This window comes from Symphalangus syndactylus, chromosome 11, assembly GCF_028878055.3.
Source record: "Symphalangus syndactylus isolate Jambi chromosome 11, NHGRI_mSymSyn1-v2.1_pri, whole genome shotgun sequence".
Classification (NCBI taxonomy): domain Eukaryota; kingdom Metazoa; phylum Chordata; class Mammalia; order Primates; family Hylobatidae; genus Symphalangus; species Symphalangus syndactylus.
In genome coordinates this window covers 44273408-44297690 of record NC_072433.2, presented here as the reverse complement: position 1 = coordinate 44297690, position 24283 = coordinate 44273408, and the positions used below count along the sequence as shown (strand labels likewise).

The window sequence follows — 24283 nt, the reverse complement described above, 5'->3', positions numbered from 1 at the left end:
CATCATTAATTTCTTTGCAAATGTCATTAGTAATTGTTCCTGCTTGACCAAAGAGTACAATCCAGGCTTCCACCCAGAGCACCCTGGTCTCTCGTTGATGGGGGCTAAGACATCCCCAGTCATGCCAGACCCCAGCCTCCTGGTGCAGGCAGCCAGCCCCACTCCCAACAAGTCAGGATCACAGGCTGCTGTATCAAGAAAGTTCTGACACAAATGGAGTGCTGCAACACAAAACATCCTGCCCTTGGTGTTAGGACAATGGTTGTATGTTCAGGCTGCCTGGGTTCAAATCTCATCTCTGCCCAACTATGCCTCAGTCTCCCCATCTGTGAAATGGGGATAACAGCAGCACTGGCTTCATAGGTTTGTCCTCAGAATGGGAAAATCAAGGCAAAAGGATTCCCTTAGTGCCTGGTTGGTGGTAGTGCTACCAACGTCCTTCACCTCCTCCTTGCCTCTTACCACCAGGGTTGCAGGCTCAGCTCTGCCACTTACCAGCTGTGGGACACGACATCAAGTGAGTGGCTTAAACTCGCTGTTGAGCCTGTTTCTCCCATCTGTGAAAGAGGGACAGTGATATCCACATCAACTCTGCCAATTCCACCCCGATGTTGCCTCCTCCATGTGGCCTTCCTAGGGGACCAGGCATCATGCTCAATGATCCACAAGCATGATGCTGCATCCCCACAGTAACCCTCCAAGAGGGGCACTGGCAGCCCACTGTCCAGGTGATGACAGTGAGTCACCGTGAGGGAGGTCACATGCCCAAGGTTACATTGACAAAGCAACTCTGAGGCCCCCAAACCTCATCTCTGAGGGGTGGACGTTGACTGTGCTCCTTGTCCCTAGAAGGCCCAGGACACGGGCCTGAGCCCTTCACCGCAAAGCGGTAAAAATGAGGCAGTGCTTCCTGAGTGCTGCTAGGGACCTCACAGCAAGCCCTTCTCATGAGTACCTTCTTACGACTTCACATGAGTGTGTCTCCTTGTCGTAAATGGGTAAACTGAGGCTCCCCACGTGGGCAGAGCTGCCAGGGGGGCAGAGCTGTGAGCCCAGGCGGTCTGAAAGGAGTGTCTGTGTCTGTGTCTATGTCTGGAGTCACCCCCTCAGGCCCCCAGGCCCCATGTCTTCCCGTCTGAGAGGCTCCCTCTTTGTCTGAGTCAATGCAGGACAGGGCTTTGCAGGGTGCAAACCTCTGTGGATGTGGAGCCAGTGAGGCGCCGCCACTCACAGTGTTGTCACTGTTACTAAGAAACTGAAGGCATGTGGTCCCGGCTGAGACAGCGCTGGGGAGGGGGTCGGCTCGCCGCACACACAATGGCCACCGGCCTGAGGCTCCTGGCAGCTCCCCCGTGCCCATCTGTCGAGATGGCATGGTGCCCTCTAAAGTTGGTTGGCACCCCGCCCTAGGGCATGAATGACAGGCTCCAATGGGCAGACGGGCAGCCGGAGGCTGATTCCAAGTGCCATCTCTGCCTGGAGCTGGGCCTTGAGGGGAGGCCCCCAGTCCCCACCTGGGCCTCCACACACTTCATTGCTCAGGCGAGCTGACCCTCAAGGCTCACGAGGGTATCTGAGCACAGCTGGGCACAGACTTCTGTTTCAACACTACCCCTCCGGTGCCCACTCCTCACTGCGCCTCTGTGGTGACCAGGGAGAAGCCATTGCTCACCCAGTGCTGTCCAGACCAGCGACAGTATCATGCCCCGGGAGCTGCATGCAGCCTCCATGTCACCCTCTGGAATGCCTGCCTCGCTGGGAGGTGAGGCCCGCTCAGACACCCCTGCACCCAGAAACCTACCCGTGGCTTCTAAGGGCTTTGAGAATCGTCTCCGACCCCACTGCCTCAGCCCGCGGGCTGCGAACACAGGCACTCATGTCAGACTGCCTGGCCTCACACTCCTCCCTGCTGGCAGCTATGTCCACATGAGGAGCCTCAGTTTACCCATCTATGACAAGGACCTCATGCGTGAGGTCCTAAGAGGCTACCCACATGAAGGGCTTACAGTCAGGTTCCCAGTAAGCACTCAGGAAATGCTGTCTCATTTGTACTACTTTGGGGTGAGGGGCTCAGGCCTGTGCCTTGGGCCTTCTGAGGACAAGGAGTGTCGTCAGTGTCCACCCCAGCCTTCTCCCAAGGCAGACCCCAAACTGCCACACATGGCCCCTCAGGAGACATAGCTGCCTCCAGTGGTGGCAGCAATAATAATCATGTCAATGACAACAGTGATGATGATGACGATGATGCCACACCTTATTAGGCTGGGAACACCCTTGCCCCACTTGACAGTAAATAAACCAAGGCTTAGAGACACAGACCAACTGTGCTCGTAACACAGTAACTTACAGGGAGCAAGGGCAAAGCTCAGGCTCCACAGTGCCCTTTGATGTCACATGGGGGCCCAACTGTGGGGCTCTGTTGTGTGTAGCACTTATGTTGTATTTAGTATATAGTATGAGTGATATGGTATGATGCAGCACTATACTATACTATATTATATACTATACCATATTACATCATATTATATTATATTCCACAAACACGTAAGAAATATTGTTTGTCCTTATTAGCTTACTCTCCCCTCCCTGCAACATGTGAGGGGCTTAGTCTATGCCTCTGTTTGTCCCCAGCACCTACGCACAGCTGGCACAGATCAGGTGCTTAATAAACACTTGCGGGCTAGCTTGAGCACGTCCACACATGATTGATTGAATGAGTCAATGAACGCATTAACAGAAAGCCCACCACCTCCAGACCACAGGCAGGGCAATGACTGGGGCTCACCAACCTTTGACTCTGACCCAGACCCAATGCTGGGAGCTTTTCAGACATCACTGCCTTCAGCTCCCCCAGTACCCCATAAAGAAGGGATCTTCAATAACCCTGGTCTCCTGAAAGCAAGAGGCCAGTGACTTGCTCATGGTCATGGAGCTGCTTGGTGGCAGGGCTGGCATCTGAGGCCAGACTGTGAGCTCCACAGCATGGAGCTTCACATTCAGTAGAATTCAGGCTGCGCTGGGCTCTGGTTTCCTGCCCTAGTGGGGAAGGCAGGAAGCATAAAGTGATCCTATTGGAAAAGGGCCACAATGACCCTCAGCAATCCTTATATCCTAAGTGCTATAAAGTGCTATACACATGCAAACTCCATCTTCACAACAACCCGAAGCAGCAGGTCTTACCTCATGTAACAGATGTGGAAACTGAGCCCAGAGAAATACAACATCTGCAGTAGGAAATAATGGGCGGCTGGGCACGGAGGCTCATACCTATAATCCCAGCACTTTGAGAGGCCGAGGCAAGCGGGTCACTTGAGGTCAGGAGTTTGAGACCAGCCTCGCCAACATGGTGAAACCTCCATCTCTCCTAAAAATACAAAATTAGCCAGACATGGTGGTGGACACCTGTAATCTCAGCTACTCAGGAGGCTGAAGCAGGAGAATCACTTGAACCCGGGAGGCGGAGATTGCAGTGAGCCGAGATCGTGTTACTGCACACTCCAGCCTGGGTGACCGAGTGAGACTCTGTCTCAAAAAAATAAAAAAGAAAATAATGGGGATGGGGAGACTTTGGGGGGTCAGCAGCCAGCCCAACTCTCAGCCCTCCCCCAGGCTCCTGGCCTCACAAGTGGCTGACTCCAGCGTGACCAACAGGTTCTCACTCCCTGGAACCACCACTGGGTGTCAGCCAGCAACTTCAGGCCACGCCCATCCGGGCCCTGGTCTCCCGGCAGGAGTCAGGTTGCCAAGGACTGGGCCATCTCTAAAGCAGGAAGGAGGAAGATGCCGCCACTCACAGAAAGCGCAGCCAGAGTCAAATGCTAAGTATGTGCCTAGAGCACTTTTGATTTTTAATTATTATTAGTTATAATTATCTGGCTGGATCCAACAGCAGCAGTACAAAGAGACAAGGAAACTGGCTCTTTGGTTACCCATCTTATAAGGACCAGGGATTTTAAAATTGGGCTTCCGGAATCTGTGGGTTTCCCCTTCTTCCTTTTCCTCCTTTCCTGCTTGTGTTCTCTTTCTGACTTTCTAGGAGCTCAAAAAATACGTTAACACATATGGGGATGGATGGATGGATGGATGGATGGATGGATGGATGGATGGCAAAGAGTGTCTTCACTCTCCAAAAATTCACATCAGAGTGGAGAGTTTGGTGTAGACACAGTGACTCACAATCCATACTGCCAAAGGAATCAGGGGGGTTAAACCAAGTGCTGGAGAAACCAAAGGAAGGAGAATCAGAGAGGCTTCTCAGGGGAGGAGGCACTGGAGCTGGGCTGATGCATTAAGAGAAAGAAAGGGTACTTCCTGCAGGCAGGTGGGCAGGTGTACATGCATCTAGGAAGCCCCATCTTGATCTCACTGGGTAGGCGATGTGAGGCCAGCCCAGGAGAATAACACAGGAAGGCAATGGCTGTCTGTCCTGCTTGCCCCTCTAGTCCCTCTGCCTTTTTATTCTGTTCCATGAACACCCCAAATCTGCTTGGGCCTCAGATACTTGGTACTGGCTCTTCCCTCTCCTGGAGGATCCCCCAGCTCTTCCCCACACTGGCTCTGCAACCTCCAGGATTGAGCTGAAATGCCAGCCTTTCCTGACCACCCAACACACACACACACACACACACGCGCACACACACACACACGCGCACACACGCACACACATGCACATACACACACCACTCTCCATCACAGTACAGCATTTTCACATTCTGAAATCCCCTAGTTCATATATTTACCGACTTATCATCAGTGTCTCCCAAAGCATGTCAGCTCCATGAGAATAGAAACCCTGTCTCCTTGTTCCCAGCTCTGTCTCAGGCCCCTGAGGTGGTGCCAGGAGTAGGTACTCAGTAAATGGAATCAGGGCAAGGGCTGAATCAAATGTTCTCAAGGGCTAGGAAGGAAGGGTCCCAAGGGAGCTGAGATCCCACCCCTGTCTCAGAGAGCTCTCCCTCTGGCTGGGTACCAGGACCCAGCCTGGCAGAGCCCGGCTCACCCTATCGGAAGGGCTCCGGGTTGCTTGTTAGAATACCTAGCTCTGCTTTTAATCAATTGTAATCATTTAGCTGGAAGCAGCATGATTAGGCACACACAAGCAAACAGCGTGAGCTAATCCTTTAAATGCGCCCGCTCAACGCTGGGCTGGCTGCTTTGCCACCACGGGCCCAGCTCACGGAATCACTTCCTGCAGCCCCTGGCTTTGTCAATGAGGGAGTCAAGATTCCAGGGCGTGGCGCTGGTCCAACACCCCAAAACCGGCTTCATCAAGGACATGTGCGTGTGTGCGTGTACACATATACGCACTGTGAACTCTGACATGCCCTGGCAGGCAGTGCCCCGCAGCTCCAAGATCCCAGAAGTTCTATGTCTAAAAAGACGTCTCTCTAGTTCAAGTTCTATTTCCCCATGACAGGACCAAGCAAGTCATAAAGGGGAGAAAGGTGGCAGCACCAAGAGCCTGAGGTCTTAGGAAGTCCCTATCTCCATCACAAGAATGAATCCTTCCTCTCCCCAAGCCCAGCCGAAGCCAAACCCATCCTGACGCTCATTTGCAAGCAACAGGGTTTGCAGGGTCCTGGCCTCGAGCTGCAGCCTGGCAAATGCGGCCATGCAGAGCCTTGGCCCCGTGCGCACAGGCCCCATGGCGTTCCCACCTGGGCTCACCCAGGAGCAATTTTTTTTGCATCCCCTGTTACTGCTACTTGTGCTACCTGCTTGGCCCAACTACTAAAATAGTTTCTGGGTCCCCTGACAACGAAAGCTTTTTATAGTTCAGCACTGCAGGCCTCATTTAAATCTATTAGCTCATATAAATGGCAATTTATTTAAACTTTGGAGAGTTTCTGTTTGCCTTGGTGGCAAAGACAATTCAGCTTTATATGTGGCTCTGCCATTTGCAAATGACCCTGGGCAAACTGCTTAACTTCTCAGAGCCTCAGTTTCTGTATCTGTAAATGGGGATGAGAGTACCTTGTTCATAGGGCTGTACACAATCCATGCAAAGTGCTTAGAACAGAGCCTGGCCCACAGCACAGACCTAGGGCCCACGGTTGAAGGCTGTGAGAACTGTCTCTTGTACAATTTCAGGGGAGCTTGTCCACTGTCTAACCCCAGCCCTGTATGGCTGGTAAGCCGCACATGACCCTCATGCATGCATCCCCACAGTGAGGATAAAGAACAGGAAGCAGCAAGGCTCTTAGGATGGGGAGATGGAGGCACCATCCATGCCCAGTGTCTGTGGGCACAGAGGTGCCCATGGGGATGCAGAGACAGCTGGGCTGGTGGCCAGAGGCTGCCCCTCCCCTCAGGTTGGCTAACCGCTGGCATGGGGCCGATAGGGCCCCAGGCCTTCATCTGCTGAGGCCTGAGGCTGGGAATGCAAGGCCAACAGCTCTGACATTTGCAGGCTGTCTTGCACCCCCAGTCAAATCTACATACCACCCTCCACAGCGCCCGGACGTGGCTCAGAAATAGAGGGTCCTAAGAAAAGAGGCCAGGTCAAAGGCGCTCAGAGAGGTAGGGGAAGGGGGACCCGAAGCCCCGGCCCTCTGGCCTCCATTCCGTCTCCTTTATGCCCCGTCTCACTACCCTGGGCACCTGGCTCCTCCCCATGCCCCAATGTGGGGTCTCCTGTGCCCACAGCCCTAAGGCTTGGTGGGATGCCACACAAGGAAGGACTTGGAGTCTCACTTTGTTCAAACTCAGGTTGGAAACCATGAAAGCAGAGCGAACTCCAAGGGCAGGGAACCCTCAAAGCCATCTGATCCTCAAACTGCCCAGAAGTCAATGTCCATAATAATCACAGGCAGTGTCTGCTACGTGCTCTGTGTGCCAGCCACACCCTGCCTTACAGGTAAGGAAACTGAGGCTTACGGCTGGTGCATGACAGAGCGAGGTTTTAAATACGGAGCTGCCCTCACAAAAACTGGGCTGCTCCCTGCTTCACTCTTGGCAGCATTTCAGACACGTGCATTGTTTGCACACTTCTACTGACAGGGACCTCAGCACTTTCCATTTCTAGACAGTTTTCCCACATACTGCAAATGCACAGTGTCCATCCAGGTCATGCACCCCTTCCCTGAACAGCACCCTGAACTTGCTGGTTAGTATCGCATGACCCTACCCCCGGCCACAGCTCACTGGAGCAGGGTGGACAGCTGACCCAGGCTCACCTACCAGATTCCCCCTCCAGGGATCTAGCACCTGTTGCCTGAGGGCTGGCTGCCACCGCTGTCACTATCTCTAGGGTTTCCTGGGTGTTCCTTCTGGCTACCTGTGTCACCAATCCTCACACTAAATCCTCTCTGTTGAGCTACCTAGGGTGTCTGTCTTAGCAGAATTGACAGGAGCTGTGGAACCTTGACCACTTTCCTCCTTGTGCAGAGGAGCCCAGAAAGTCAGGCTGTAGAGAGAGAGGACAATAAAAGCCAGAAAGAGGCAGAAGGCAGGGACCAGGCAGTCTTAGAGAAGACAAGAGTATAGCTGCCTTATTTAAGTTGACACTTGGCTCCGGGAATAGGGCTGCCAAAAACCCAACATTGCTTCCTGCTCTTAGCATCCAAAATCCACCCATGTCCTTACAGCTTAATTTCCCTTCTAGCTTGAGCCAACTGCATAGAGTGATGCCTGAGCCATGACTACCGAAGACCAAAACCCCTGTTCTGAGTTGGTACCCACTGCCAAAAGTCTTGGAGCCACCTGAAGCAATGAGAACCCCTCCAGGACCCAGAGTTCTTAAAATGCTCGACGCCAACTGTCCCTGCATTTCTTCTGCAATCCATCCAAGTCTTCTCCTGGTTAAACAGACTCAGGACAGACTCCTGGAAGCACCTTGCGGTCAGACTGGATCCCCTACTGCCTGGGTTTTCAGGGTGTGGGGTGAGTGTGGGCGGGTGTATATGTGGGTGAGGGTACAGGTATATGGACAAAGTTTAGTCTCCCCTATTTCTTTTTTTCCTGCTTTCAAGTCACAGGATTTATTTTGTTTTGTGAAATTGAAAGCTTTAAGCCATAACAAAATGAGAGAAAACTTTTTTTTTCATTGTTAGATCAGGCCAGTTAATGGTGAGTTTCTTGGTAATATCCTTTCTCCACGCTATGGCTTCGAAGTTATCACTTGGGCTGTGACTGGTTGTTGTTCCTGCTGCTGTCTTCTGAGATAGATCTGCTGCTTACTGTTCCCACTTTGCTCCAAAATCTCTTCATTTTATTCCATTTAAGACTAACAATAGCAATTAAAATGAGCAAAGGTAAAAAAGAAATGTAGAAACTGATCAAAAGACCATTGTTTTTAGGAGCAGCACGTCGTTTTGGAAACAAGGGTACACTTTCTTCTACCGTAAGCCAAAATCCATCATTAACACTTCCTCCTGGTGATGATATTGCTGGCTCACAACCTGGAGGAGCATAACCAGGATCACACTGACAATGGAAAAGTTCATTGCAAGCCCCATTCTCTCCGCAATTTATGTTATATCTTGTTATATTTATGTCACTAAGATTTTCGCATCCTCGGAATCTACATAACCTGTGTGGATCACACGCAGTTATAGCTTCGGCATAGGTCCCCCATTGTTTTGAACCATTTCTTGCACGTGCAGACAAACATACATGACCCTCAAGGTAAGTATATTGTATATCAAAGTCTGTCATTGGTACTGGTTCTGAATGTGTCCGGTGACAATCTTTCCACAAAGAATATCATAAAAATGACAATGGGAACCACAGTTTCCAAATTTGTCATTTAGAAAATTCACTTTTTCTGTACACAGAACACTAGCAGACTTAGAAAATTTTCCAAATAACTGTGCACACTGTCTATCCCTATCTCTGCATACTCCTTTAAAGCAATATCTAGTCTTATTACTGCAGTATTCTAAATCAGCAGCTTTCACATCAGGTACACAAAACTCAGATGTTCCATTGCAAAAAAAAAAAAAAAAAGTCTCCCCTATTTCTTCCCCCCAACTCCAACCTTCAGCCACTGACAAGTACTGGTCTGTTTTCTATGGTGATATATTTTTACCTTTTTCCAGAACGTCATGTCAATAAAACCATACAGCATGGAACCTTTTGAGTATGGCTTTTGTCATGTGACATTTGAGACTCATCCATGGGGCCAGGGACAGTGGCTCACGCCTATAATCCCAACACTCTGGGAAGCCAAGGTGGGAGGACTGCTTGAGCCCAGGAGTTTGAGACCAGCCTGGGCAATATCGTGAGACCCCATCTCTAAAAATAAAAGTTAAAATTAACAAATTAGCTGGGTGTGGTGGTGTGCACCTACAGTCCCAGCTACTCAGGAAGCTGAGGTGAAAGGATGACATGAGCCCTGGAGGTTGAGGCTGCAGTGAGCCATGATCACACTCCTGCACTCCAGCCTGGATGACAGAGCCAGACCCTGTCACTTAAAAAACAAAACAAGATTCATTCACATTGTTACATGTATCTGCAGTTGCCTTTTACTGCTGAGAATGTATACGTGACCTGTACCAATGTAACACATGACCCCATCTGTTACCCATCCTCCAAATAAGGGACAACGAGGGGGCCTCCGGTTTGGGGCCATGACAAAGCTGCTATCATCATTCATGTAGAGGTATTGGTGTGAGTGCAAATTTTCCTTTTTCTTGGCTAAACACTAAGAGTGGGATTACTGGGTCTAATGGTAAATGAACGTTTAACTTTATAAGAAACTGACAAATATTTTGTCACATGGCCATACCATCTTGCACTGCCACTGGCAATGTGTGAAGGTTCTGATCCCAACCTCACCAACTCTCAGCATTGTGAGTTTTTCATTTATGTGGGTGGCATCGGGCCATGGTTTTCACTTGCCCTTCCCTAATGACTAATGATGTTCATTTTCTTTGGTGAGACATCTGCCAAAAGATTTTTGCTCATTTTTTAGTTGTTCTGTGTCCCCTCTCATTATGGAGTTTTGAGAGTTCTTCATATAGTCTGGATACAAGTGCTTTATTCGATATGTGATTTGCAAATATTTTCTCCCAATCGGTGACTTTTCATTCTCTTAACCATGTCTTTCAAAAGCAAACTTCTTACATTTTGATTCAGGGTGTAAATCAGGTAATATCTGTCCCCTGCTTGGTTTCCCATCACGATGAAAATAAAATCCAAAGTCCTTCACTGTCCTGAAAACCTTGCCATGATCTGGGCTCCACTGCCTCTGCCCCAATTCACTGTGCTTCAGCTGCACTCTGCCTTCTGTCATCCTAGCCCTGGCACCCAGTGGCCACAGGGCCTTTGCACTCACGGCTCTGTTCCACACAATCCTGCCTTCATACCATCGGGCCTCAGCTTGCATGCCACCTCCTCAGGGAGGCCCTCCCTGACCACACTTACCAAGGAATGTCCAACTTCAACCTCCCCAGCATGCTCTAGCCCATTATCTGGTTTTATTTTTTCATGTCATTGGCTCATATTGGGAAGTGCCTATCAATCCCCTAGAATGCAGACCCCGTGGATAGTTCTTCATCTTTTCACCGTCTTCTCAGGTGCTAGAAACAGGGCCTGGCACATCATGGGCCCTTCACATACTTGCTTCAAACAAATGAATAGGAAAGCTAGTTCCCTCTCATGTTCCTAATCATTCTGTTGTGAATTTGCAACAGTTTGTCTAAACTCCTTTGAATTAATCTCAGTCTTTTGGGCAGAGCCCTCTGAACTTGGAATCAAAGAGGACTCACACCTCCCTTATACTGGCAACTGTGCTCCTGTTAATGCATCCTAAGAAAACATTACGTTTGGAGGGAGACATGTCAATGTTGACGGAGACCAAGCCTGCCGTGGTTCAATTCTACCTCCTATACTTCTATTCCTGCAGCAGCACTTCCTGGTCCTGCAGTGAGCTCAATCCTAAGCCTAGAATCTTCTCAAGACCTCTCAGCCCATAGTCCCTTGTGCCTGCAAGTAACAGGTGCCTGGAATTTCCATCCATAACCTCAAACTACACATGGCCACAAGAAACCAGCAAGGATAGAACTCCAGCTGGCCTTGCCTCCCACTGCCCCACCCAAACCCCCAGCTCGTTCCAGGAAACAGCACATTTGTCTGTTCCACCCAACCGGGGCCTTCCAGCCCCAGCTTCTGTGTAGGGACAACGAACACTCCAATGCCTGAAAAATCCTCCTCTCAAAAATGAGAAAATTGCTATTCAAGTTACTTAATGAGAGCCATTATTTGCATAGACTTGGCATTGCAGCAACACTTCCATATTTAAACGGTCTATAATTAAAATCATTAATTGCAGAAAATAGTGACTCGTTAAGGCTGTAATTTAGCGGTTTCTCAGTATTTGACGATCTGACTTAAAGGTTAACAGGATGACCCAGGAAACCACCAGCTCACATGAACCACTCTCAGGTCAAGTGTGGCCCACAGCTCGAGATAGGTGGGATCGAAGCAAGATCCAGATTGAAAGCAGCAGCCTCCCTCCACCTCTGCGCTTATGAGCTAGGCCCCCAGCCCAGTGACACCGATGAAGCTCAAAAACGTCAGGATGGGAAACCTTCTCTGGGAATAATCTTATGGCCATCAGAGAAGAGACCTCTTGGCATTTGGGACAATGCAGGGGAGCCAGGCAGGAGCTGAGCAAGTCCAAAGTGTAAATAAATCGTAGTTTATCTGCACTCATGGGTTTAAAAGAGGCCTGACCTGTTGGGCTATAGAAAGCTTCCTCTGTCAGGGGACCCAGGACTATTTTGGTAGCTGGGCCACTCAGGTAAGGCAGGTAGGATAAGGCGGCTGCATGGACTGCATTTGGGAGAGGGTGCGCATCCAGCACTTGAGCAGGGAGGCTTCTTGGATGGCATCAACGCCTAGCTGTCGCCCCACACATCCTAAGCACAGAGACATCAGCTCAGTTTGTGGATCAATGGGGAGACAGCAGTGGCATGGTCAGGGTCACTAGCTCAGTGGTGGCCTTTTGGAAGTGGAACCCCCTCTCTGGGCTGGGTCTGTATGATTGGTTTCATAACTCTATCCCACGTTGTGACAGTGGGATAAAGGCCTCATGTACAATACACAAATTTATGAGCACCATAAGGATGAAAAGAAACAGGCTTTCCACCACACCAGCTGGGTGCTCCTCGGGGCCAGCCCTGAGCTCAGCCTGCCTAGCCCTGGCATGGGGCCAGCCTATGGAAACAGGACTTGACCATCTAATGGTGAATCCCCCCGGTCCCCGCACCTTCCAAGGGCCTGTTTGCATGTCCTCCAGGCAACAGCCACCACCAGCTGTGCAGACAGGCGGGCCCAGGCCTGGCAGTGTGGGTGGGCCACAGCACAGTAAGAAGAGGGCCCCCTAAAACAGGCCACAGCTGTGCCCCTCTAACCCCAGAGAGGAGGGCAAAACTGTCGCCATTCAAGTGACTCTGCACGGGGTGAGTGGCCCCAGCCTTGTAACCTGGGTGTGTGGGAGATTGCTGCGTGCAGGTGCAGCAGTGGCATGGGGATGAGGGAGGGTGCTGCTGGGTGTGGAGTGTCCCCCCTGGGGGGCCAAACTGGTATGTGTGAGTCCTTAGGGCTCCCTTCTCCTTCCAGGCTGAGGGTGGAATTCCCTGCCTCACTCGCTTTGAGGTTGGGCATGCCCACGGGACTTACTGTAGTCAACACAATGTGAGAGAAGGTGGCGTGCATCATTTCCGAGGGGAAGCTTGAAGAGCTGGTGCAGAAGTCACCACCTCCCTCTTCTCTCTGCCTCGGTGACTACGGAAACATGGATGGGCATGGACCCTCCATGGGCCTGGGTCACTGAGTGAATATTACGAACAGAGTCTCTTCCCCATCGCTTGCTTGGATATGTCACGTGGGCAACAAATAAACCTTTTGTTGAGGACACACAGACCGAGAGGAGATTTGTTATTACAGCCTAACCTACCCGTATCCTTCCCGACAGGCTCGTTCTTGGTATGTGACATTTCGGCATGTCTGTCTGTGTGTATGTGTGATCTATCTGTGGACATGAGTGTGGTCGTTCTTTTGGGGGTGCAGTGTTGCGCTGCATGTGTGCGGTATTCCTCAGTGTGGATGCAGTGTTACTCTTTGTGAGTGACATCTCTGGGCATATGCACTGTGATAGGAACTGTGTGCGTGCACCTTCCCTTTGTGTGTGTGATGCTATGGTCCAGGTACAGTGAATGTGAGATTTTCCTGTGTATGTGTGTTGTATTTCTGGTGGGCATGTGATCTCTCCAGTGTTGTAAGAATTTTTTGCAAAAACCAGTGGGAGAGAAAGTAGTTTCACTTGGGCACAGATCTTGTTCCTTGGAAAAAACCAGTTAACAGGTGAGAAGGGGCCCCATGGGATTCCAAGGGAGGTGGCTGCAAATGCCTGGGAAGACCGTCACAGCAGCTTCCTTTCCCAAGGTCCTCTCAGCTACCACAGGCTGGGGATGAGGATGCAAGGAAGTTGGCTGAGGCCCCTGTCCCTTGCCTGAGGGCCACATCAGTCTCAGCACCCCTGGTGACTCCCTCCAAGTTGAGGCAATCGGGCACCACTACTCTTACTTTTCTAGCTTTTATGGGCAAAGCTGGAGGAGGCTCCAAGGCCCCAGACCCAACTCCTGTCCCCACACAGCCCCAGGACCCAGCTACAAAGACATCATGGGCTTCTAGCCACAGAACCAAAGCTCAGTCAAATATCATTTTACAATAGAGGTAGGGAAATGGAATCCCCACGAGCAGACAGGACTTGCCACGAAACACCTCAAATGTAAGCTTCTGACTCCTGCTCAGGGCTTAGTCGGTGGCAGTTGGTTCTTTTGAGAACGCTGGGCCAGCAGAGGCCAGGGGGCTGACACTCCATGCCTGCCAGCCAGGAGGTCAGCCCCTGATTGCAGACCTGCCAGCATAAGACCCCACCAGCTTGCCTTAACCCTGAGACCCTCGGTGTTGACGGGGGAACAGAGGACCATCAGGCAGCGTGGTGCAGCGGATGTGGGCACCCACCTGCAGCTCAGTCTGGAAGAAGAACTTCTGAGGGCACTGCGAGCAGTCGTAGATCTTGTCCTCCTGCCCATGCACGGCAAAGATGTGCTGCTGCAACTTGTTGGCCTGGACGAAGACTAGACACAGACACGGCCGTCAGGGCCAAACTCAGGACACCAGCCCAGCCTCCTGTGGCAGCTGCCCCCACAACACTCACAGGCAGGGATCACTGTGGCATAGGTACAGTCAGCCAAACAGTGGGCTACTGGGAGCATTCTTAGCACATACTAGAGGAGGCTCAAGTTAGATAAGCTGAGCTCTGGTACTTAGTGGCTGTGCAACCCGGGGTAAGTCACTTAACCTCTCTGGGCTCCATTTCCTCACTCAAAAAATGAAGATTATAGTATGTCCCTGGCTGGGTGGCTGGGAAGATCAAATGGGATATTGATAAAGTGCTTAAAAGATGGCCTGTCACAGACAAATAAGTGCTGTCCTCCTCATCCCCATCATCAACAGCCAGACACCTACAGGGGTGAGCTTCTTGAACCCTTCCCAGGCCTGCAGGACAGGTGCTATTATCCTCATTTTATACAAGAGAAAACTGAGGTGCCAGGAATGTTAAATGGCTTGTCCAAGGTCCCACCGCTAGCAAGTGGCAGAGCCTAGACTTGAATTAAATAAGCTCAGCACAGGGCCTTGTACAAGAAGTTGCTCAACCAATACAAATTCCTATTTTTATTGTTGTCAGCATCCTTGGGCCCCCACACAGAGGCCTCCATGTCCTGGGTTGACAGACGGGCAGCTGGGGCCCCTCAGTGCCAGCCTCAGAGTGTGACAGTGACAGATGGGTGGGGGCTCCTGAAATGAGGGGAAGATGGCATCAGGGTGCTCAGGGGGCTCTAGGGAGCCCCAGGGGTGTGTGTTTGGGGGATTTGCCCCAGAGTGGACACCCTGGGCCTGGCATGGAGCAGGTCTAGCCCCAGCTTCCTGGTGGCAGGAGTCCCGAGGTGGCCCCGGCCCTGGGCGCACCCAGGAGGCGGCCCAGAGCAGCTGTGTGTCTGGGAGGTGAGCACTACAGAGATACCCTCCTGCCAGGCGTCCTCCCCAGGGTGGGCTTCCTGCCGTGGCAGACAGCAGATGTCGGGGGAGGCAGGGAAGGCCAGGCTCTCCCACGCACACCGGCTGCCATCTGGGCAGCAGGAGGGGGCCGGCAGAGCCCCTGAGACTTGCCTCAGGCTGGGACAGCCATTCGCCTGGGCCGGCAGCCAGTCTGGGGGCTGGGGACTTGGCTGGCAGAGCTGCCCTTGAACCCTACATCCTGGAGCATGGATGGGAGCTAGGTAGGCCAGGGAAGAGGAGGAACCAGGAGTATGTGAAGCTGGGAGCCCCAGAAGTGCTGAATAGAGCTCAAGGCTCGGGGAGACAAACACAGGGCCCGGGAGGGGAAAACTGCAGCAGAGGGTTGAGGCTGGGTTGGACAAAGGGCTTCCAGCTGCTGTGTGAAGAGGGCGGGGAGAGGGTGCCAACCAGCCTGCTGATGAGGAGAGGCCAGAGAGCACTGACGGAGGGCGTGTGTCAGCTCTGAACTGAGGGACGTAGGGCAAAGGGCCTGTTAATCCCTCAGGGTATCCCCCATGGAGTCCTGGTCTATAACAGGCCTGCCAAGGAAAGAGGAAGAGCACACACTGGGATCCCGCAATGACGGGGCAGGGCTCCTGCGTTCATCTCTCTCCCGCGAGGGGCACAAGCTGGGTACCTTACCTGTGAAACACACGGGGCATTTGAAGGTGCCGCCCATGCCCTCGAAGCTGTGCTCAATGAGGTGACAGAGGAGCTTGGCCGGGGAGTCGAACATCTGGTTGCACAGCTTACACTCGTGGTTGATGCCTTCCTCTGCAAGGAAAACCCGTGACCAGTCAGTGAAAAGCATGCCATGTCCCCCAGACAGGTACTCACAAGGCCTCCCATAGATCCCAGCGCCAACCCCCGTCCAATCCCCAGCACCTGGGCTGCTGAGGGGACCGCAGACACCAAGACTCATCCTGGCTCCACGTGGCCTCACCCCTAGAGGCTTACAGACCCCAGAGGACCGGCTCCAAATATGTGGCCCTTGGAGGTGCCATTTGCTGTGATTTCTCCTGCTGATCAAGCAGCCAGGTGTGCAGGCCATGGTCAACAGCTTCAGTCCCAAGACTGGGTCACTGTGCAGAGGCACTCAGGATGAGGTACGGGATGGAGAAGGTGGTCCAACCAGGATTTTAAAAAATCCAATCAAATATTTATTGAGCATGTACTATGTGCCAGGAACTTTGCTCTAAGGATTCTTTAGGCAACTAAACAAATCATGTCTCTGCCCCCACTCTGGCGGTGGGGTAGACAGATGATAAACAAAATCGTCAGCACATAATGCAGTGTCAGGTAATGTGAACACGTGGCAAGAGCACTCTAGGAGAGGGGTGGGGGCAGGGCCCTGAGGTGGGTCCATGCCATGCTGGACAGGCTTGAAGCCCAGCATGGGAACAGAGTGCCTGAGCTCGGAGGGCCAAGAGTGAGGTCAGAGAGGCCACAGGGATGCACAAGAAGAGCCTTGTCAGCCCCTGGAGGACTTTGGAATTTTACTTCGAGACTGACGGGGAGCATGGAAGATACTGCATCAAACGTTGTTTTTATTTGCTTTTCTTTTAAACAAATGGTCTAGCCGGTGGATGATGGACAACAGGCAAACTCGCCATCCTGCTTCAGACCAGAACACAGCTCCTCCATCTCCCACCTGGGAGCCGCTGAGACCCCAAACCTTCACCCAAAGGCGCCGGGGGACACACAGTGCCTGAGCACCAGCCTTGCCGGTGTCAAGGAGGCTCAGAGCTCTGGTGCCCTCGTTCACAATCAAGCAGCGCCAGGTTCGAATTCTGGCTCCTCATTCCCACACAGCATGCTGCGGGCACCAGCTCATGTGCAGTAAGATGGGGACAACCTGTCCTCCCTGCCTCCCGGGCTGCAGGAGGACAGAGGGCCCAGGGGTCAGTGGTGGGGATAGGGAATCCCCTGGTTTGAGCCTCACATCACCTGGGGTTGGAATCCGGCCCTCCCCTTACTGGGTGATCTTAGGCAAGTCACACAACCTCTCTGTACCTCAGTTTCGTCTGTCTGAAACACTCCATAACAGCTTTTCTGTTATAGCTGCTATGAGAATTAAATGAGCTAATACATGCACAGGGGTCTGGAACGGACCCTGGCACACAGCAAGTGCTCAATAAGTGTTTACTGCCAGGTATGTCAGTGTTGGTGAGAGTATTATCTGGGACAGCCAAGGACATGGGTTCCCCTTTGGGCTTCCCCAGGGAACCAGCCTCACTGAAGGCGCCAGGTGCTCTGATTTGCCCTTAAAGGCAAGAATTAGGTAGCAGAGGGGTTCTGCTGGTGGTAAGACATGAACACAGATGGGCTGAGGCTCCTGGCGAGTCCCTGGGTCCCTAGGCCCTGGCAGAGGCTGGCAGAGACAGCAGGCATTCTCCCCGGCCCAGCCATCCCCCGCACCCCCGGGCACCCCACCGCAGAGACGCACACACACACGTGCACACACAGGTGGGCCTGCCCCACATAGCCCACTGGCTGGAATCTACCGGGTGTTTGTCATGCCCCTGGAGCCCTGGCAACTAGGCCACATACACCCGACAGAGACTCAAACAGATCTTCCATTTATACTAGCAGAAAAGGAATTCATTGACAAGTTTTGGGACACGGGGCAGGCTCAGCACTCTCGCCCCGCAGGCCCCACGCACGTCCTCCACCTCCCTTGGGGAGACGTTCATCATAATTAGAGATGGCCTCCAGTGTGGGGGGCTGCCTCAAAAGACCCCCCAGTGCATCCCCTGCCCCCTGCACAAATAACATTGCCCAGTACCTGGCACAGGGTGTAGGATCAAGGAAAGAAAGAGACTCCATCCTTATATGTGACCTTATTAGAATGAGGACACCCCTTGGACATTAAGGAGGGAGGGGGTATGTGAAGTTGACAACTGTGCAGAGTTTTCTGTAAGAATAGTTTATAACATATTTCAATCTCAGAAATAACCCAGCTTACTTGGAAAACTGCATTTCTGGGAAGAAGAAATGGGTTCGGAGAATTAGACCATTTACTCAAGTAACACAGCCAGATGGGGGTGGTGCAGAAGAGGATACAAAACCTTTCCTATATGCATGTACCCCCGCCATCGTACACCACCTCCAGGCAGCCTGCCCTGACTTGTACCCCTCATTGTACACCACCTCCAGGCAGTCTGCCCTATTCCAGTTCATGAGCGCGCGCACACACACACACACACACACGCACACACACACACACACACACACACGACTACTCCCTCACTGGGCACAACGACCCTTGATTCCTGTAACCATGTGAGTTTTTCTGGGCTCGCCTGCAGGAGGGGCTTGGGAATACTCACAGAGGAGAGACGTCCCCAGGCTGGGCCCTCTCTCCCTGCCCAGCTAGGGGCTCTGGGGGCTGAGATGGCAAACAGGATTTACTGCTCTCTGCCGAGCGGGGGCCTTTAACCACTTGGCTGTGAATGGCGACGTGCCCATCTGATACACAAACACCGAGAGGACAAAGAAGCCTCCTGCAACTTATAAATCAGAGAAATCATGTCTGACAGTCACTTTCCTTTCTCCGAGTGCCGAGCAATTCATCAGCTGGTCCCCCCTGATTCATAGCCGCAGCTACACCCAGCGCCCACGTTCATAAATATGTGCACAGTCAGGCAGCCCTGGAGCTGCAAGCCGTCCGGGGCCCAAATGGCTACCATTTAAGCAGATCACAGCCCCAAACCAGTATCAAAGTAAGGTTCCAGGCTAATTAGATCAAGAGCCCAACAGACCACTGTGTGTCTCGGGACCCTTTCCTCTCTCTCCCCCAAGTGTTTTAAGAGTCAAACCTGGGGAAAGAGGGGAGGGGAAATAAAACAAGCAAAAAGTGAAAATGAAGGGAGGGGATGGAATAAAGCCTGAGGGGTTCCCGCAGAGCTGGGACTCACTCCCACTCAAGGCAAGACCTTTTGATTTGCAAATCTTTCTGAAGACGAGGCCTTCTCCCCACTGGAGGGGTTCGAGGTACTCCCTTGGGTGTCCATTACGTGTATCTCTGCCTATGAAACCATCCAGGAAAACAGAGGGAGGGCCGGGGAGGTGGAGAGGGCGGGGAGGGGCTGCCCTAGTTAGTGTGACAAACACTCCTTTGCGTGCTGGTGACCCAATGTGAGCCAGCCCATGGATATTGATAGAATTTGCTAGCACCATCACTCTCACCCCGCAGGCGCTGACAACCTCTCGTTCCACCCCAAGATGCAGGGTCCGCCGATAGCGGCACCCTCCGAGAATCACTTTCCTGAATTATATAAGATCGCACAGTGCTCAGCCGACACCTTGGAGCAGAATGACAAAGCTGTCTGGGAGCCTGCAGGCCCCTCCGCCCCGGCGTGGGGACTGGAGGATTTTGTGAGTTAAGACGCACGATCGCTTCCCTTCCTTTTCTGTGCCTTTTTTTTTTTTAAATAGCACATGACAGGCATCCATAAGAGAGACCCACACAACTCAAGTGAATTATGCAGCCCCGCTCATTTGTAAAGTGAAATGCAGATTTCACCTGCTGAAATTCAGATCTTGCCTCCTGTTCCCCATAAGTCGAGGCTGGCACAAGGAAATCTATTGATTTATTATGATTAAAAAAAATAAAAATAAATAAAAACCCAAACTGCCAAACAAACAACCCGCCAAGCACGAAAATCCCAAAGTCCCTGTCTCTCCTTTCTCCCTCCTCTGCTCAGGAATAATAAGTGTTAATTTTACACTTCATTTCTCAAAAAAAATAATAGGATGTGCTTTTGCTTAAAACCAAGTCAGTCTGCTGGAACCTTTCAGGCTGAAACTGTGTCAGCCCAAAAGAGGAGCAGAGGGCTTTGTGGAAGAGCATCGTGCCGAGATGATAGCTCCCTGTAATGTCCCTGGTACCGACTTTTGTCTCCAAAAGCATTTGATCCCTGGCAGACACATACTTATTTCCATACGGGTCTTGGGGGAAGCCGGGAGGAGCGAGAGCTGATTATCAGAATCCTGAAGGTGAAGCTCAGGTGGGCCCCACTGATGTCAAAGGCAGGCCTGGGCACACATTCGCAGGCCATAATTTGCTGCCTGGGAGGCAGGAGCGGCAGGCTGCAGCGGGGTGTGGATGGGGCATTGTTCTCGGGCTCTGGTGCACTGAGCGTGACCTGCTCCAGCCACAACGGATAGTCCCTGCCTACCCCCTCTCTTAGCAGGAACCCCCCTTGGGAAAGCTGACCCCAGAGTGGCATCATTAATGCACACACCTGTCTAGGAGAGGACCAATGACTTCTGCCTGGTGTTGACAAGGGGCATGACTAGCCACCTATATCCAGGACGTGGCAATGAAGGACACAAAAGCTAGAGCCGGGAACACTTGGGTTTGAGCCCCACTTCCACCACTCACCCACTGTGTAGACTGGAGTAAGTTACTTTGCCTCCCTGAGCTTCTGCTTCTGCCACTAGAAAACAGGCAGAGTCATTACAGGGCTTTTGTATGGCAGCCAAGCAGTCTTCTTCGGCCACAGGACATCTGCCCTTGCTGAGACCCCAGACCATCCCACATGCCTTCCTTCGCTTCACTCAGGGGTCTGCCTAAAGGACACCTCCTCAGGGAGGCCTTACTCAAGACCCACATCTAACACAGCACACACCCCCGTCCTTTCCAGCACCTGGCCCACCTTTAATTCCTGGACAGCGCTTACTACCACCCGGTATATTACAGGGTTCATTGTTTAATTCATTCTCATCCCTCCCTCCCTCCCTCCCTCCCTCTGGCACACAGACAGAGTAACATAAACTCCATGAGGGCTGCTTTGCCCTGCCCTGTGTCACCAGTGCCTAGAACAGGATCTGGCACCCAGGAGATGCTTGATGAGCAGGAAATGAGTGATTTATATAAAGCACTTAGCACAGAGTTTGGGGTAGGGTGGGAGTGATGGTAAATGCCATCACTATGCACCTATGGTCACCCCTAATCTCACAGGACTCGGCTTGTAAAACCTCAACTCCAGTAACGCTTTCTGGAACCCCATAGAACAACAGCCTGCTCCAAGACTGCAGGCGTGGAGAGCTCCCTCAGCTGACAGAAGAGGAAGGGATGCTTAGAGAGGCAGGGCCCCTAACAGGGATGTGGCAGGGCAGAGCGGGGCAGCAGCAGCCCTGCTGTTCACCCCCAGCAGCCGTCTCTGGCTTTAGAAAATTCAAGAAACAGCCACAAGACTTAAAACCTGGGACCCAGCAAGCCACCCCTGCTCCCTGATCACCCAAAAAATCCAGGTCAGAAGGAAGACAGAGCCACCTTCCCCACCTCCATGTTTGATCCTGGGGGGTCCCCTCACCAGCACAAGCACCAGTTGGCAGCAGGGCTGGGGCTTTCCCTGAGGAAGGGGAGGAGGTAGCCCCGCATGTGACAGCGTGGGACAGTCCAGGCTGTGCCTCCTCTCTCCAAGAGTGTGTCTGGAGGTGGAAGCAAGGCAGGGAATACACAGGCTGCTTGGCCGAGCTGAGGCCCCTCCACTATCAGCCCCAGAAATAAACGCGCCAGACTGACATTCTATAGCACCAGGGACTCAGCCTGCAGCCCGCGCGCCTAGTATCAGGTCAAGTCCTGAGGTCCTGGGGCTCAGACACACACACTGTAAATGGGTGCGGCACATGGTCCTTGGAGAGAGGAAGCATGGGAGCAGAGGCCCCAGCACTCATCCAGGCAAATCTTGCCAGGAGGCAAGAGGGTGAGGTGAGGGTGACCCCAGGAGAGGACCCCTCTGACACCATCCCAATAGATAACCACAAATAGCGCAGAACAGGAGCTAGGAACCTGAGCTGTGGGAGACTCTGTCCTTTGTTTCCTGTAAAAACAAAGACCCCCGGGCAGAAAGAGGAGGGCAGGTGATAATATCTGGGCAGCCAGATTGGGCCGTTTATCTATTGATCTGTCATTAAACGCCATGAGGAAATTAACCAGGCCAGGCTGAAGGGAAGGGGAGAGTGACATTTAGGCTGGGAGTCAACCAGGGTCATAGGAGAACTCAGGGTCTGAGGAGTGTCCCTTGTCAAAGGCTGGGCAAGAGCTGGGAGCAGGTGAGTGGTGATGGGGGATGACCATGGGAGCCCCAACACCCCCAGCCCTGGCAGCCCACGGGAACCCACTTCCCTGCCAAGCAGCCCTGGCAGCACCTGGGAGCTTGAGAGAAATGCAGAGTCTCAGGCCTGCCCCAGAGCTGCAGCATTTTAAAGGTGCCCCCGTGTTTGGGGCGTCCATTAACGCTTGAGAACCACTGAGCGCGATACAAGGGGCTTAGGGACGCTGATCTTGTTGGAATCCTGCTGTCCCGAAGCTGGGTTTGGGAGCTGTCCCACTGCTTTGACCAATATTCTATGTGGAAGGATCTCTTAAAAGGCGGGAAGTTTTCTAGTCACTTTTTGTCCACATTTTGCAAAAGACTGAAAAATCGTCAGCAATGAAAAATATTTCCTGTGGTTACTCCTGGGATGGAAATGATGCGAGTATCTTTGAAGAGGCTGCTGGAGACTCTGAGGGTGGGTGGCTAACACTCCCCCAAACCATCCCCGCATCACGACTGTCCCCGACCCCCAGTGCCAGGGGCTCTCCACCCTTCGGTGTCCTCATTACTCAAGACCACTCAGCCATGGCTTGAAGGCACAGCCCACCACGCTGCTCCCATTTTGGGCTCACATTTTCCTAATTAATGCTGGAGGATGGGCTGTGCCCTTCCTCCTCCCCCTGGGGGCACCTTCCCAGGCCGTTCCGCCCAGAAGGGACCCATCGTATGGTCCCCCGTGTTTCACAAAGGCTTCTAAATGAGCTCTGGCAGCCTGAACCGGGCCCCACGGGGGACCCAGAGCCTCTTCAAAACAGAGCCCTGACAATTAGGCAGTCTGAGTTTTGAAAGGCTTGGGATTGATGGTGTGGACAGTAAAAACATCACCTGGGGAGCTGGGTGTAGTCCTCCGAGGGTTGCCTGAGGTCAGTTGCCATGGCAACGGAGAATGAGCTCAACCTTGTAACTGACCCTTATCTTTTTTTGATCTGTGGGCCACTTGGGGCCAGGGCTTGAAATCAACTGGAAAATAATCCGGTCACATATCAGAAAGAAAACTATTTATACTTATTTACCCAGGTACCCACCAACGTCCCCCTTCGACAATGCTGTCGACGCCACAATAAACCGACATCGCATGTGCAAAGGAACGCTACCTGATGGCCGATGGCAGGAGACAGGGAGAGACCGAATGCCCCATCTGGGTAGAATGTCAATTCCACCCATGGGCACGTGGGTGTGGGTGGGAAGGGTTACCCCCACCCTGCGGCCTCGCTGCTGACCACAGCAGACTGGACTCTCCTGCCTCCCAGCATCTGGTCCAGGCCCACCAAGGGACCGCCTCTGCGATCTGCCCTCTTACTTGCTATGCAGGCATGTGGTTTCAGCCTGGCTTGATCACTAGGTTGCCTTCCTTGATTCCAGCATCTGACAAGTCTCCCCTCTGCCAGAGGCTGGACAGAGAGGCCAGGTGGAAGTTCATCACTTTCTACACCTGGGGGTCGCAATGGGATTTGGGGAAGGAAGGCTAAGAGAGGAGGAGGACAGAGGCCTTCCTTCCTGGTCCCACACCCAGTGAAGGGCTGGCTGGCTCAACCACCCCAACATTCACCCCAGGGTTTCCATGGCAAGATCGGCCATCTGGCCACACTGCTCTCCTAAGTTATAAGTACTTTGCTCGCTCTCTCCTTCTCTGAAACTCAAATCAGAAGACTGCAGATGGTTCCATTGACCAACTGCTCCCAAGAGCCATGTCAGATGGATCTTAGCTAGGGGTCAGTTAAGCTTGAGAATGATTCCGGGTAAACTCCCTGTGAGATTTCCCATCACAGCAAACAGGACAGCTCAGCGGACAGCCCCCCACTCGCCCTTGTTTCATCAAGACTAGATCCTTCAGGGAGTGGGGAAAAACATGGCTGAGAACCAGGCTACGTGGAGGAGAATCCTGGCTCTGCTGCAGACGCCCAGGGTGACACTGGGCCAAGCGCTTCCCTCTGTGTCTCAGTCTCTGACTGTGAAATGGGGAGAAGGTGGTCCACTTAACGGGGCTGTTATGAGAGTATATGAGAGCCAAGTAAAGAATATGAATCATGACCCCCGGCACAGTGGCTTACACCTGTAATTCCAGGACTTTGGGAGGCTGAAGCAGAAAGATTGCTTGAGCCCAGGAG

The 24283-nt window shown here is 52.4% G+C and overlaps 2 protein-coding genes across 4 annotated transcripts in view; both read right to left on the bottom strand.

The window, feature by feature from the left end:
* The window catches only part of ZNF423 (zinc finger protein 423), a 367833-nt gene that overhangs the window by 21812 nt on the left and 321738 nt on the right, over nt 1-24283 (bottom strand). For all 3 annotated transcript variants that reach the window (XM_055299154.2, XM_055299155.1, XM_063612745.1), the window contains 2 exons: nt 15712-15843; nt 13972-14087 (listed from right to left, as the gene is read on the bottom strand). In XM_055299154.2, coding sequence (XP_055155129.1) covers nt 13972-14087; nt 15712-15843 — 248 coding nt within the window. The remainder of the gene's footprint in view (nt 1-13971; nt 14088-15711; nt 15844-24283) is intronic.
* Nucleotides 8116-12941, bottom strand: LOC134731870 (A disintegrin and metallopeptidase domain 3-like). Its single transcript, XM_063613093.1, is given in 3 exon segments — nt 8116-8687; nt 8690-8959; nt 12902-12941. Coding segments are annotated over 3 exon segments (882 nt in total).